This window comes from Chiloscyllium plagiosum, unplaced genomic scaffold, assembly GCF_037043375.1.
Source record: "Chiloscyllium plagiosum isolate Xiang-an unplaced genomic scaffold, Cpla_swu_hap1 HiC_scaffold_50, whole genome shotgun sequence".
Classification (NCBI taxonomy): domain Eukaryota; kingdom Metazoa; phylum Chordata; class Chondrichthyes; order Orectolobiformes; family Hemiscylliidae; genus Chiloscyllium; species Chiloscyllium plagiosum.
Window position 1 is genome coordinate 19729464 of NW_028270188.1, and position 12951 is coordinate 19742414.

Genomic DNA, 12951 nt, shown 5'->3' on the forward strand with positions numbered 1-12951 from the left:
ACACTGCTGTTACTGAGGGTCGGTGGGGGGGAGGGGATGGTACACACTGCTGTTACTGAGGGTCGGTGGGGGGGAGGGGATGGTACACACTGCTGTTACTGAGGGTCGGTGGGGGGGGGAGGGAGGGGATGGTACACACTGCTGTTACTGAGGGTCGGTGGGGAGGGAGGGGATGGTACACACTGCTGTTACTGAGGGTCGGTGGGGGGAGGGAGGGGATGGTACACACTGCTGTTACTGAGGGTCTGTGGGGCGAGGGAGGGGATGGTACACACTGCTGTTACTGAGCGTCGGTGGGGGGAGGGAGGGAGGGGATGGTACACACTGCTGTTACTGAGGGTCGGTGGGGGGAGGGAGGGGATGGTACACACTGCTGTTACTGAGGGTCGGTGGGGGAGGGAGGGGATGGTACACACTGCTGTTACTGAGGGTCGGTGTGGGGGGGGAGGGAGGGGATGGTACACACTGCTGTTACTGAGGGTCGGTGGGGGGGGAGGGGATGGTACACACTGCTGTTACTGAGGGTCGGTGGGGGGGGAGGGGATGGTACACACTGCTGTTACTGAGGGTCGGTGGGGGGGGAGGGAGGGGATGGTCACACTGCTGTTACTGAGGGTCGGTGGGGGAGGAGGGAGTGGATGGTACACACTGCTGTTACTGAGGGTCGGTGGGGGGGAGGGAGGAGATGGTACACACTGCTGTTACTGAGGGTCGGTGGGGGGAGGGAGGGGATGGTACACACTGCTGTTACTGAGGGTCGGTGGGGGGGGGAGGGGATGGTACACACTGCTGTTACTGAGGGTCGGTGGGGGGAGGGAGGGAATGGTACACACTGCTGTTACTGAGGGTCGGTGGGGGAGGAGGGAGTGGATGGTACACACTGCTGTTACTGAGGGTCAGTGGGGGGGGGGGAGGGGATGGTACACACTGCTGTAACTGAGGGTCGGTGGGGGGGAGGGACGGGATGGTACACACTGTTGTTACTGAGGGTCAGTGGGGGGGGGGGAGGGGATGGTACACACTGCTGTTACTGAGGGTCGGGTGGAGGGAGGGAGGGGATGGTACACACTGCTGTTACTGAGGGTCAGTGTGGGGTGAGGGAGGGGATGGTACAAACTGCTGTTACTGAGGGTCGGTGTGTGGGGGCAGGGGATGGTACACACTGCTGTTACTGAGGGTTGGTGGGGGAGGGAGGGGATGGTACACACTGCTGTTACTGAGGGTCGGTGGGGGGGGAGGGAGGGGATGGTACACACTGCTGTTACTGAGGGTCGGTGGGGGGTGAGGGAGGGAATGGTACACACTGCTGTTACTGAGGGTCGGTGGGGGGGGAGGGAGGGGATGGTACACACTGCTGTTACTGAGGGTCGGTGGGGGGTGAGGGAGGGGATGGTACACACTGCTGTTACTGAGGGTCGGTGGGGGGTGAGGGAGGGGATGGTACACACTGCTGTTACTGAGGGTCGGTGTGTGGGGGGAGGGGATGGTACACACTGCTGTTACTGAGGGTCGGTGGGGGGTGAGGGAGGGGATGGTACACACTGCTGTTACTGAGGGTCGGTGTGTGGGGGGAGGGGATGGTACACACTGCTGTTACTGAGGGTTGGTGGGGGAGGGAGGGGATGGTACACACTGCTGTTACTGAGGGTCGGTGGGGGGAGGGAGGTGATGGTACACACTGCTGTTACTGAGGGTCGGTGGGGGGGGGAGGGGATGGTACACACTGCTGTTACTGAGGGTCGGTGGGGGGAGGGAGGGGATGGTACACACTGCTGTTACTGAGGGTCGGTGGGCGGGGGGAGGGAGGGGATGGTACACACTGCTGTTACTGAGGGTCGGTGGGGGGAGAGGGAGGGGATGGTACACACTGCTGTTACTGAGGGTCGGTGGGGGGGGAGGGGATGGTACACACTGCTGTTACTGAGGGTCGGTGGGGGGGAGGGAGGGGATGGTACACACTGCTGTTACTGAGCGTCAGTGGGGGGAGGGAGGGGATGGTACACACTGCTGTTACTGAGCGTCGGTGGCGGGGGGAGGGAGGGGATGGTACACACTGCTGTTACTGAGGGTCGGTGGGGGGGGAGGGAGGGAATGGTACACACTGCTGTTACTGAGGGTTTGTGGGGGCCAGGGGATGGTACACACTGCTGTTACTGAGGGTCGGTGGGGGGGAGGGAGGGGATGGTACACACTGCTGTTACTGAGGGTCGGTGGGGGGGAGGGAGGGGATGGTACACACTGCTGTTACTGAGGGTCGGTGGGGGGGGAGGGGATGGTAAACACTGCTGTTACTGAGGGTCGGTGGCGGGGGAGGGAGGGGATGGTACACACTGCTGTTACTGAGCGTCGGTGGGGGGCAGGGGATGGTACACACTGCTGTTACTGAGGGTCGGTGGGGGGAGGGAGGGGAGGGTACACACTGCTGTTACTGAGTGTCGGTGGGGGGAGGGAGGGGATGGTACACACTGCTGTTACTGAGGGTCGGTCGGGGGGGGGGATGGTACACACTGCTGTTACTGAGCGTCGGTGGGGGGGGGAGATGGTACACACTGCTGTTACTGAGGATCGGTGGGGGAGGAAGGGGATGGTACACACTGCTGTTACTGAGGGTCGGTGGGGGGGGAGGGAGGGGATGGTACACACTGCTGTTACTGAGGGTCGGTGGGGGGGGGGGATGATACACACTGCTGTTACTGAGGGTCGGTGGGGGGGGAGGGAGGGGATGGTACACACTGCTGTTACTGAGGGTCGGTGGGGGGATGGAGGGGATGGTACACACTGCTGTTACTGAGGGTCGGTGGGGGGAGGGAGGGGATGGTACACACTGCTGTTACTGAGGGTCGGTGGGGGGGGAGGGAGGGGATGGTACACACTGCTGTTACTGAGGGTCGGTGGGGGCGAGGGAGGGGAGGGTACACACTGCTGTTACTGAGGGTCGGTGGGGGGGGGGGGATGGTACACACTGCTGTTACTGAGGATCGGTGGGGGAGGGAGGGGATGGTACACACTGCTGTTACTGAGGGTCGGTGGGGGGGAGGGAGTGGATGGTACACACTGCTGTTACTGAGGGTCGGTGGGGGGGAGGGAGGGGATGGTACACACTGCTGTTACTGAGCGTCGGTGGGGGGAGGGAGGGGATGGTACACACTGATGTTACTGAGGGTCGGTGGGGGGGGAGGGAGGGGATGGTACACACTGCTGTTACTGAGGGTGGGGGGGGGAGGGAGGGGATGGTACACACTGCTGTTACTGAGGGTGGGGGGGGGAGGGAGGGGATGGTACACACTGCTGTTACTGAGGGTCGGTGGGGTGGGAGGGAGGGGATGGTACACACTGCTGTTACTGAGGGTGGGGGGGGGAGGGAGGGGATGGTGCACACTGCTGTTACTGAGGGTGGGGGGCGAGGGAGGGGATGGTACACACTGCTGTTACTGAGGGTCGGTGGGGGGAGGGAGGGGATGGTACACACTGCTGTTACTGAGGGTCGGTGGGGGGGGAGGGAGGGGATGGTACACACTGCTGTTACTGAGGGTCGGTGGGGGGGGAGGGAGGGGATGGTACACACTGCTGTTACTGAGGGTCGGTGGGGGGAGGGAGGGAGCGGATGGTACACACTGCTGTTACTGAGGGTCGGTGGGGGGGGAGGGAGGGGATGGTACACACTGCTGTTACTGAGGGTCGGTGGGAGGGAGGGAGGGGATGGTACACACTGCTGTTACTGAGGGTCGGTGGGAGGGAGGGAGGGGATGGTACACACTGCTGTTACTGAGCGTCGGTGGGGGGTGGGAGGGGATGGTACACACTGCTGTTACTGAGGGTCGGTGGGGGGAGGGGGGGATGGTACACACTGCTGTTACTGAGGGTCGGTGGGGGCAAGGAGGGGATGGTACACACTGCTGTTACTGAGGGTCGGTGGGGGAGGGACGGGATGGTACACACTGCTGTTACTGAGGGTCGGTGGGGCGGGGAGGGAGGGGATGGTACACACTGCTGTTACTGAGGGTCGGTGGGGGGAGGGAGGGGATGGTACACACTGCTGTTACTGAGGGTCGGTGGGGGGGAGGGAGGGGATGGTACACACTGCTGTTACTGAGCGTCGGTGGGGGGAGGGAGGGGATGGTACACACTGCTGTTACTGAGGGTCGGTGGGGGGAGGGGGGGATGGTACACACTGCTGTTACTGAGGGTCGGTGGGGGGAAGGAGGGGATGGTACACACTGCTGTTACTGAGGGTCGGTGGGGGAGGGACGGGATGGTACACACTGCTGTTACTGAGGGTCGGTGGGGCGGGGAGGGAGGGGATGGTACACACTGCTGTTACTGAGGGCCGGTGGGGGGAGGGAGGGGATGGTACACACTGCTGTTACTGAGGGCCGGTGGGGGGAGGGAGGGGATGGTACACACTGCTGTTACTGAGGGTCGGTGGGGGGGGGAGGGGATGGTACACACTGCTGTTACTGAGGGTCGGTGGGGGGGCGGGGGATGGTACACACTGCTGTTACTGAGGGTCGGTGGGGGGAGGGAGGGGATGGTACACACTGCTGTTACTGAGGGTCGGTGGGGGGAGGGAGGGGATGGTACACACTGCTGTTACTGAGGGTCGGTAGGGGGGGAGGGAGGGGATGGTACACACTGCCGTTACTGAGGGTCGGTGGGGGGGGAGGGAGGGGATGGTACACACTGCTGTTACTGAGGGTCGGTGGGCGGGAGGGAGGGGATGGTACACACTGCTGTTACTGAGGGTCGGTGGGGGGAGGGAGGGGATGGTACACACTGCTGTTACTGAGGGTCGGTGGGGGGGGAGGGAGGGGATGGTACACACTGCTGTTACTGAGGGTCGGTGGGGGGGAGGGAGGGGATGGTACACACTGCTGTTACTGAGGGTCGGTGGGGGGGGAGGGAGGGGATGGTACACACTGCTGTTACTGAGGGTCGGTGGGGGGGGAGGGAGGGGATGGTACACACTGCTGTTACTGAGGGTCGGTGGGGGGAGGGAGGGGATGGTACACACTGCTGTTACTGAGGGTCGGTGGGGGGGAGGGAGGGGATGGTACACACTGCTGTTACTGAGCGTCGGTGGGGGGGGAGGGAGGGGATGGTACGCACTGCTGTTACTGAGCGTCGGTGGGGGGAGGGAGGGGATGGTACACACTGCTGTTACTGAGGGTCGGTGGGGGGGAGGGGCTGGTACACACTGCTGTTACTGAGGGTCGGTGGGGGGAGGGAGGGAGGGGATGGTACACACTGCTGTTACTGAGGGTCGGTCGGGGGGGGGGATGGTACACACTGCTGTTACTGAGCGTCGGTGGGGGGGGGAGATGGTACACACTGCTGTTACTGAGGATCGGTGGGGGAGGAAGGGGATGGTACACACTGCTGTTACTGAGGGTCGGTGTGGGGGGGGAGGGAGGGGATGGTACACACTGCTGTTACTGAGGGTCGGTGGGGGGGGGGGATGATACACACTGCTGTTACTGAGGGTCGGTGGGGGGGGAGGGAGGGGATGGTACACACTGCTGTTACTGAGGGTCGGTGGGGGGATGGAGGGGATGGTACACACTGCTGTTACTGAGGGTCGGTGGGGGGAGGGAGGGGATGGTACACACTGCTGTTACTGAGGGTCGGTGGGGGGGGAGGGAGGGGATGGTACACACTGCTGTTACTGAGGGTCGGTGGGGGCGAGGGAGGGGAGGGTACACACTGCTGTTACTGAGGGTCGGTGGGGGGGGGGGGATGGTACACACTGCTGTTACTGAGGATCGGTGGGGGAGGGAGGGGATGGTACACACTGCTGTTACTGAGGGTCGGTGGGGGGGAGGGAGTGGATGGTACACACTGCTGTTACTGAGGGTCGGTGGGGGGGAGGGAGGGGATGGTACACACTGCTGTTACTGAGCGTCGGTGGGGGGAGGGAGGGGATGGTACACACTGATGTTACTGAGGGTCGGTGGGGGGGGAGGGAGGGGATGGTACACACTGCTGTTACTGAGGGTGGGGGGGGGAGGGAGGGGATGGTACACACTGCTGTTACTGAGGGTGGGGGGGGGAGGGAGGGGATGGTACACACTGCTGTTACTGAGGGTCGGTGGGGTGGGAGGGAGGGGATGGTACACACTGCTGTTACTGAGGGTGGGGGGGGGAGGGAGGGGATGGTGCACACTGCTGTTACTGAGGGTGGGGGGCGAGGGAGGGGATGGTACACACTGCTGTTACTGAGGGTCGGTGGGGGGAGGGAGGGGATGGTACACACTGCTGTTACTGAGGGTCGGTGGGGGGGGAGGGAGGGGATGGTACACACTGCTGTTACTGAGGGTCGGTGGGGGGGGAGGGAGGGGATGGTACACACTGCTGTTACTGAGGGTCGGTGGGGGGAGGGAGGGAGCGGATGGTACACACTGCTGTTACTGAGGGTCGGTGGGGGGGGAGGGAGGGGATGGTACACACTGCTGTTACTGAGGGTCGGTGGGAGGGAGGGAGGGGATGGTACACACTGCTGTTACTGAGGGTCGGTGGGAGGGAGGGAGGGGATGGTACACACTGCTGTTACTGAGCGTCGGTGGGGGGTGGGAGGGGATGGTACACACTGCTGTTACTGAGGGTCGGTGGGGGGAGGGGGGGATGGTACACACTGCTGTTACTGAGGGTCGGTGGGGGCAAGGAGGGGATGGTACACACTGCTGTTACTGAGGGTCGGTGGGGGAGGGACGGGATGGTACACACTGCTGTTACTGAGGGTCGGTGGGGCGGGGAGGGAGGGGATGGTACACACTGCTGTTACTGAGGGTCGGTGGGGGGAGGGAGGGGATGGTACACACTGCTGTTACTGAGGGTCGGTGGGGGGGAGGGAGGGGATGGTACACACTGCTGTTACTGAGCGTCGGTGGGGGGAGGGAGGGGATGGTACACACTGCTGTTACTGAGGGTCGGTGGGGGGAGGGGGGGATGGTACACACTGCTGTTACTGAGGGTCGGTGGGGGGAAGGAGGGGATGGTACACACTGCTGTTACTGAGGGTCGGTGGGGGAGGGACGGGATGGTACACACTGCTGTTACTGAGGGTCGGTGGGGCGGGGAGGGAGGGGATGGTACACACTGCTGTTACTGAGGGCCGGTGGGGGGAGGGAGGGGATGGTACACACTGCTGTTACTGAGGGCCGGTGGGGGGAGGGAGGGGATGGTACACACTGCTGTTACTGAGGGTCGGTGGGGGGGGGAGGGGATGGTACACACTGCTGTTACTGAGGGTCGGTGGGGGGGCGGGGGATGGTACACACTGCTGTTACTGAGGGTCGGTGGGGGGAGGGAGGGGATGGTACACACTGCTGTTACTGAGGGTCGGTGGGGGGAGGGAGGGGATGGTACACACTGCTGTTACTGAGGGTCGGTAGGGGGGGAGGGAGGGGATGGTACACACTGCCGTTACTGAGGGTCGGTGGGGGGGGAGGGAGGGGATGGTACACACTGCTGTTACTGAGGGTCGGTGGGCGGGAGGGAGGGGATGGTACACACTGCTGTTACTGAGGGTCGGTGGGGGGAGGGAGGGGATGGTACACACTGCTGTTACTGAGGGTCGGTGGGGGGGGAGGGAGGGGATGGTACACACTGCTGTTACTGAGGGTCGGTGGGGGGGAGGGAGGGGATGGTACACACTGCTGTTACTGAGGGTCGGTGGGGGGGGGAGGGAGGGGATGGTACACACTGCTGTTACTGAGGGTCGGTGGGGGGGGAGGGAGGGGGTGGTACACACTGCTGTTACTGAGGGTCGGTGGGGGGAGGGAGGGGATGGTACACACTGCTGTTACTGAGGGTCGGTGGGGGGGAGGGAGGGGATGGTACACACTGCTGTTACTGAGCGTCGGTGGGGGGGGAGGGAGGGGATGGTACGCACTGCTGTTACTGAGCGTCGGTGGGGGGAGGGAGGGGATGGTACACACTGCTGTTACTGAGGGTCGGTGGGGGGGAGGGGCTGGTACACACTGCTGTTACTGAGGGTCGGTGGGGGGGAGGGGATGGTACACACTGCTGTTACTGAGGGTCAGTGGGGGGCTAGGTAGGGGATGGTACACACTGCTGTTACTGAGGATGGGGGGGGGGAGGGAGGGGATGGTACACACTGCTGTTACTGAGGGTCGGTGGGGGGGAGGGAGGGAATGGTACACACTGCTGTTACTGAGGGTCGGTGGGGGGAGGGAGGGGATGGTACACACTGCTGTTACTGAGGGTCGGTGGGGGGGAGGGGATGGTACACACTGCTGTTACTGAGGGTCGGTGGGGGGGGGAGGGACGGGATGGTACACACTGCTGTTACTGAGCGTCGGTGGGGGGAGGGAGGGGATGGTACACACTGCTGTTACTGAGGGTCGGTGGCGGGGGGAGGGGATGGTACACACTGCTGTTACTGAGTGTCGGTGGCGGGGAGGGAGGGAGGGGATGTTTGTGGGTGTGGGGGCTGCTTTCCCCCTGGATGGTGTCGAGCTTCTCGAGTGTTGTTGGAGCTGCCCCCACCCAGGGGCAAGTGGGGAGTATTCCCTCACCCTCCTGCCTTGGGCCTTGTCGATGGTGGGGACAGGCTTTGGGGGGAGTCAGGAGGGGAGTTACTCGCTGCAGGATTCCCAGCCTCTGACCTGCTCTTGGAGCCGCTGGGTTGATGTGGTGGGTCCTGTTGGGTTTCTAGTCGGTGGTAACCCCCAGGATGTTGGGAGTGGGGGGAGTCAGGGATGGGAACACCATTGAATGTCTGAGGGGGGGGGTGTGACGATGGTGATGTGGTTAAGTGTCTCTCTCTCTCTCTCTCTCTCCACATTCAGTTGCACAACCCCCAACGACATCAACTTTGACGACAAACCGAGTACAGAGCGTTCCCAGGACAAGGGGCTCACTCTCCCCTCCTCCCAACGTCATCCAGGGTGAGTGACCCCTCCCCCCCCGCAGTCCTTCATTCACACTGCCCCCTGTCCCATCCCCTGTCCCACAGCAGATAGTGAGGGGGAGACCTGCCTCAGTCTCCAGCATATTCCCTCAAGGCCTCCAGACCAATCTTGTCAGGAGCCATCTGGGGAAGAGTGACCATAACATGACTGAGCTGGTCTTTAGGATGGAGGGTGACCGAGTTGGAAGCAAATCCCGAATCCTGAATCTAAGGAATGGGAAATATGTGGATCTGGGATGAGCATGTGGATGGGGACTTGACGAGGAAGGGTTTGGCCCAGGGATATGGGCCAAATTCTGGTAAATGGGTCATCCCCTGGAATTGGGAAGCAGGACTGAGGGGCTGAATGGCCTTCCTTAGGTTCTGCCTAACAAGATCGAACAATGGGCTGAAAGACCTGTTCCATGATAACAGGATCAAGGAAGGGGCTGAATGGCCTACTGCTGTTCCTGTGTAACAGTCTGGAGAATAGGGCAGAATGGCCTACTGCTGTTACTGAGGGTCGGTGGTGGGGGGAGGGGATGGTACACATTGCTGTTACTGAGGGTCGGTGGGGGGGAGGGAGGGGATGGTACACACTGCTGTTACTGAGGGTCGGTGGGGGGAGGGAGGGGATGGTACACACTGCTGTTACTGAGGGTCGGTGGGGGGGGGGATGGTACACACTGCTGTTACTGAGGGTCGGTGGGGGGGGGGGATGGTACACACTGCTGTTACTGAGGGTCGGTGGGGGGAGGGAGGGGATGGTACACACTGCTGTTACTGAGGGTCGGTGGGGGGGGAGGGAGGGGATGGTACACACTGCTGTTACTGAGGGTCGGTGGGGGGGGAGGGGATGGTACACACTGCTGTTACTGAGGGTCGGTGGGGGAGGGAGGGGATGGTACACACTGCTGTTACTGAGGGTCGGTGGGGGGAGGGAGGGGATGGTACACACTGCTGTTACTGAGGGTCGGTGGGGGGGGGGGAGGGGATGGTACACACTGCTGTTACTGAGGGTCGGTGGGGGGAGGGAGGGGATGGTACACACTGCTGTTACTGAGCGTCGGTGGGAGGGAGGGACGGGATGGTACACACTGCTGTTACTGAGGGTCGGTGGGGGGAGGGAGGGGATGGTACACACTGCTGTTACTGAGGGTCGGTGGGGGAGGGAGGGGATGGTACACACTGCTGTTACTGAGGGTCGGTGGGGGGAGGGAGGGGATGGTACACACTGCTGTTACTGAGGGTCGGTGGGGGGGGGAGGGGATGGTACACACTGCTGTTACTGAGGGTCGGTGGGGGGAGGGAGGGGATGGTACACACTGCTGTTACTGAGGGTCGGTGGGGGGGGAGGGAGGGGATGGTACATACTGCTGTTACTGAGGGTCGGTGGGAGGGAGGGAGGGGATGGTACACACTGCTGTTACTGAGGGTCGGTGGGTGGGGTGGGAGCGGATGGTACACACTGCTGTTACTGAGGGTCGGTGGAGGGAGGGAGGGGATGGTACACACTGCTGTTACTGAGCGTCGGTGGGAGGGAGGGAGGGGATGGTACACACTGCTGTTACTGAGGGTCGGTGGGGGGAGGGAGGGGATGGTACACACTGCTGTTACTGAGGGTCGGTGGGGGGAGGGAGGGGATGGTACACACTGCTGTTACTGAGGGTCGGTGGGGGGAGGGAGGGGATGGTACACACTGCTGTTACTGAGGGTCGGTGGGGGAGGGAGGGGATGGTACACACTGCTGTTACTGAGGGTCGGTGGGGGAGGGAGGGGATGGTACACACTGCTGTTACTGAGGGTCGGGGGGGAGGGAGGGGATGGTACACACTGCTGTTACTGAGGGTCGGTGGGGGAGGGAGGGGATGGTACACACTGCTGTTACTGGGGGTCAGTGGGGAGGAGGGAGGGGATGGTACACACTGCTGTTACTGAGGGTCGGTGGGGGGAGGGAGGGGATGGTACACACTGCTGTTACTGAGGGTCGGTGGGGGGAGGGAGGGGATGGTACACACTGCTGTTACTGAGGGTCGGTGGGGGAGGGAGGGGATGGTACACACTGCTGTTACTGAGGGTCGGTGGGGGAGGGAGGGGATGGTACACACTGCTGTTACTGAGGGTCGGTGGGAGTAGGGAGGGGATGGTACACACTGCTGTTACTGAGGGTCGGTGGGGGGGGAGGGGATGGTACACACTGCTGTTACTTAGGGTCGGTGGGGGGAGGGAGGGGATGGTACACACTGCTGTTACTGAGGGTCGGTGGGGGGAGGGAGGGGATGTTTGTGAGTGTGGGGGCTGCTTTCCCCCTGGATGGTGTCGAGCTTCTCGAGTGTTGTTGGAGCTGCCCCCACCCAGGGGCAAGTGGGGAGTATTCCCTCACCCTCCTGCCTTGGGCCTTGTCGATGGTGGGACAGGCTTTGGGGGGAGTCAGGAGGGGAGTTACTCGCTGCAGGATTCCCAGCCTCTGACCTGCTCTTGGAGCCGCTGGGTTGATGTGGTGGGTCCTGTTGGGTTTCTAGTCGGTGGTAACCCCCAGGATGTTGGGAGTGGGGGGAGTCAGGGATGGGAACACCATTGAATGTCTGAGGGGGGGGTGTGACGATGGTGATGTGGTTAAGTGTCTCTCTCTCTCTCTCTCTCCACATTCAGTTGCACAACCCCCAACGACATCAACTTTGACGACAAACCGAGCACAGAGCCTTCCCAGGACAAGGGGCTCACTCTCCCCTCGTCCCAACGTCATCCAGGGTGAGTGACCCCTCCCCCCCCGCAGTCCTTCATTCACACTGCCCCCTGTCCCATCCCCTGTCCCACAGCAGATAGTGAGGGGGAGACCTGCCTCAGTCTCCAGCATATTCCCTCAAGGCCTCCAGACCAATCTTGTCAGGAGCCATCTGGGGAAGGGTGACCATAACATGACTGAGCTGGTCTTTAGGATGGAGGGTGACCGAGTTGGAAGCAAATCCCGAATCCTGAATCTAAGGAATTGGAAATATGTGGATCTGGGATGAGCATCTGGATGGGGACTTGACGAGGAAGGGTTTGGCCCAGGGATATGGGCCAAATTCTGGTAAATGGGTCATCCCCTGGAATTGGGAAGCAGGACTGAGGGGCTGAATGGCCTTCCTTAGGTTCTGCCTAACAAGATCGAACAATGGGCTGAAAGACCTGTTCCATGATAACAGGATCAAGGAAGGGGCTGAATGGCCTACTGCTGTTCCTGTGTAACAGTCTGGAGAATAGGGCAGAATGGCCTACTGCTGTTACTGAGGGTCGGTGGTGGGGGGAGGGGATGGTACACATTGCTGTTACTGAGGGTCGGTGGGGGGGAGGGAGGGGATGGTACACACTGCTGTTACTGAGGGTCGGTGGGGGGAGGGAGGGGATGGTACACACTGCTGTTACTGAGGGTCGGTGGGGGGGGGGGATGGTACACACTGCTGTTACTGAGGGTCGGTGGGGGGAGGGAGGGGATGGTACACACTGCTGTTACTGAGGGTCGGTGGGGGGAGGGAGGGGATGGTACACACTGCTGTTACTGAGGGTCAGTGGGGGAGGGAGGGGATGGTACACACTGCTGTTACTGAGGGTCGGTGGGGGGAGGGAGGGGATGGTACACACTGCTGTTACTGAGGGTCGGTGGGGGGGGGGGAGGGGATGGTACACACTGCTGTTACTGAGGGTCGGTGGGGGGAGGGAGGGGATGGTACACACTGCTGTTACTGAGCGTCGGTGGGAGGGAGGGACGGCATGGTACACACTGCTGTTACTGAGGGTCGGTGGGGGGGGAGGGAGGGGATGGTACATACTGCTGTTACTGAGGGTCGGTGGGAGGGAGGGAGGGGATGGTACACACTGCTGTTACTGAGGGTCGGTGGGTGGGGTGGGAGGGGATGGTACACACTGCTGTTACTGAGGGTCGGTGGAGGGAGGGAGGGGATGGTACACACTGCTGTTACTGAGGGTCGGTGGGGGGAGGGAGGGGATGGTACACACTGCTGTTACTGAGGGTCGGTGGGGGGAGGGAGGGGATGGTACAC

At 62.0% G+C, this 12951-nt stretch overlaps 1 protein-coding gene across 5 annotated transcripts in view; it reads left to right on the forward strand.

Annotated features, from left to right (window-relative positions):
- Positions 1 to 12951, forward strand: part of LOC148135253 (uncharacterized) — a 147697-nt gene that overhangs the window by 55356 nt on the left and 79390 nt on the right. For 3 of the 5 annotated variants that reach the window (XM_087984987.1, XM_087984989.1, XM_087984990.1), the window contains 2 exons: positions 8808 to 8906; positions 11561 to 11659. In XM_087984987.1, the coding sequence (XP_087841113.1) occupies positions 8808 to 8906; positions 11561 to 11659 (198 nt within the window). The remainder of the gene's footprint in view (positions 1 to 8807; positions 8907 to 11560; positions 11660 to 12951) is intronic. The other 2 variants (XM_087984991.1, XM_087984988.1) reach the window with 2 other exon arrangements.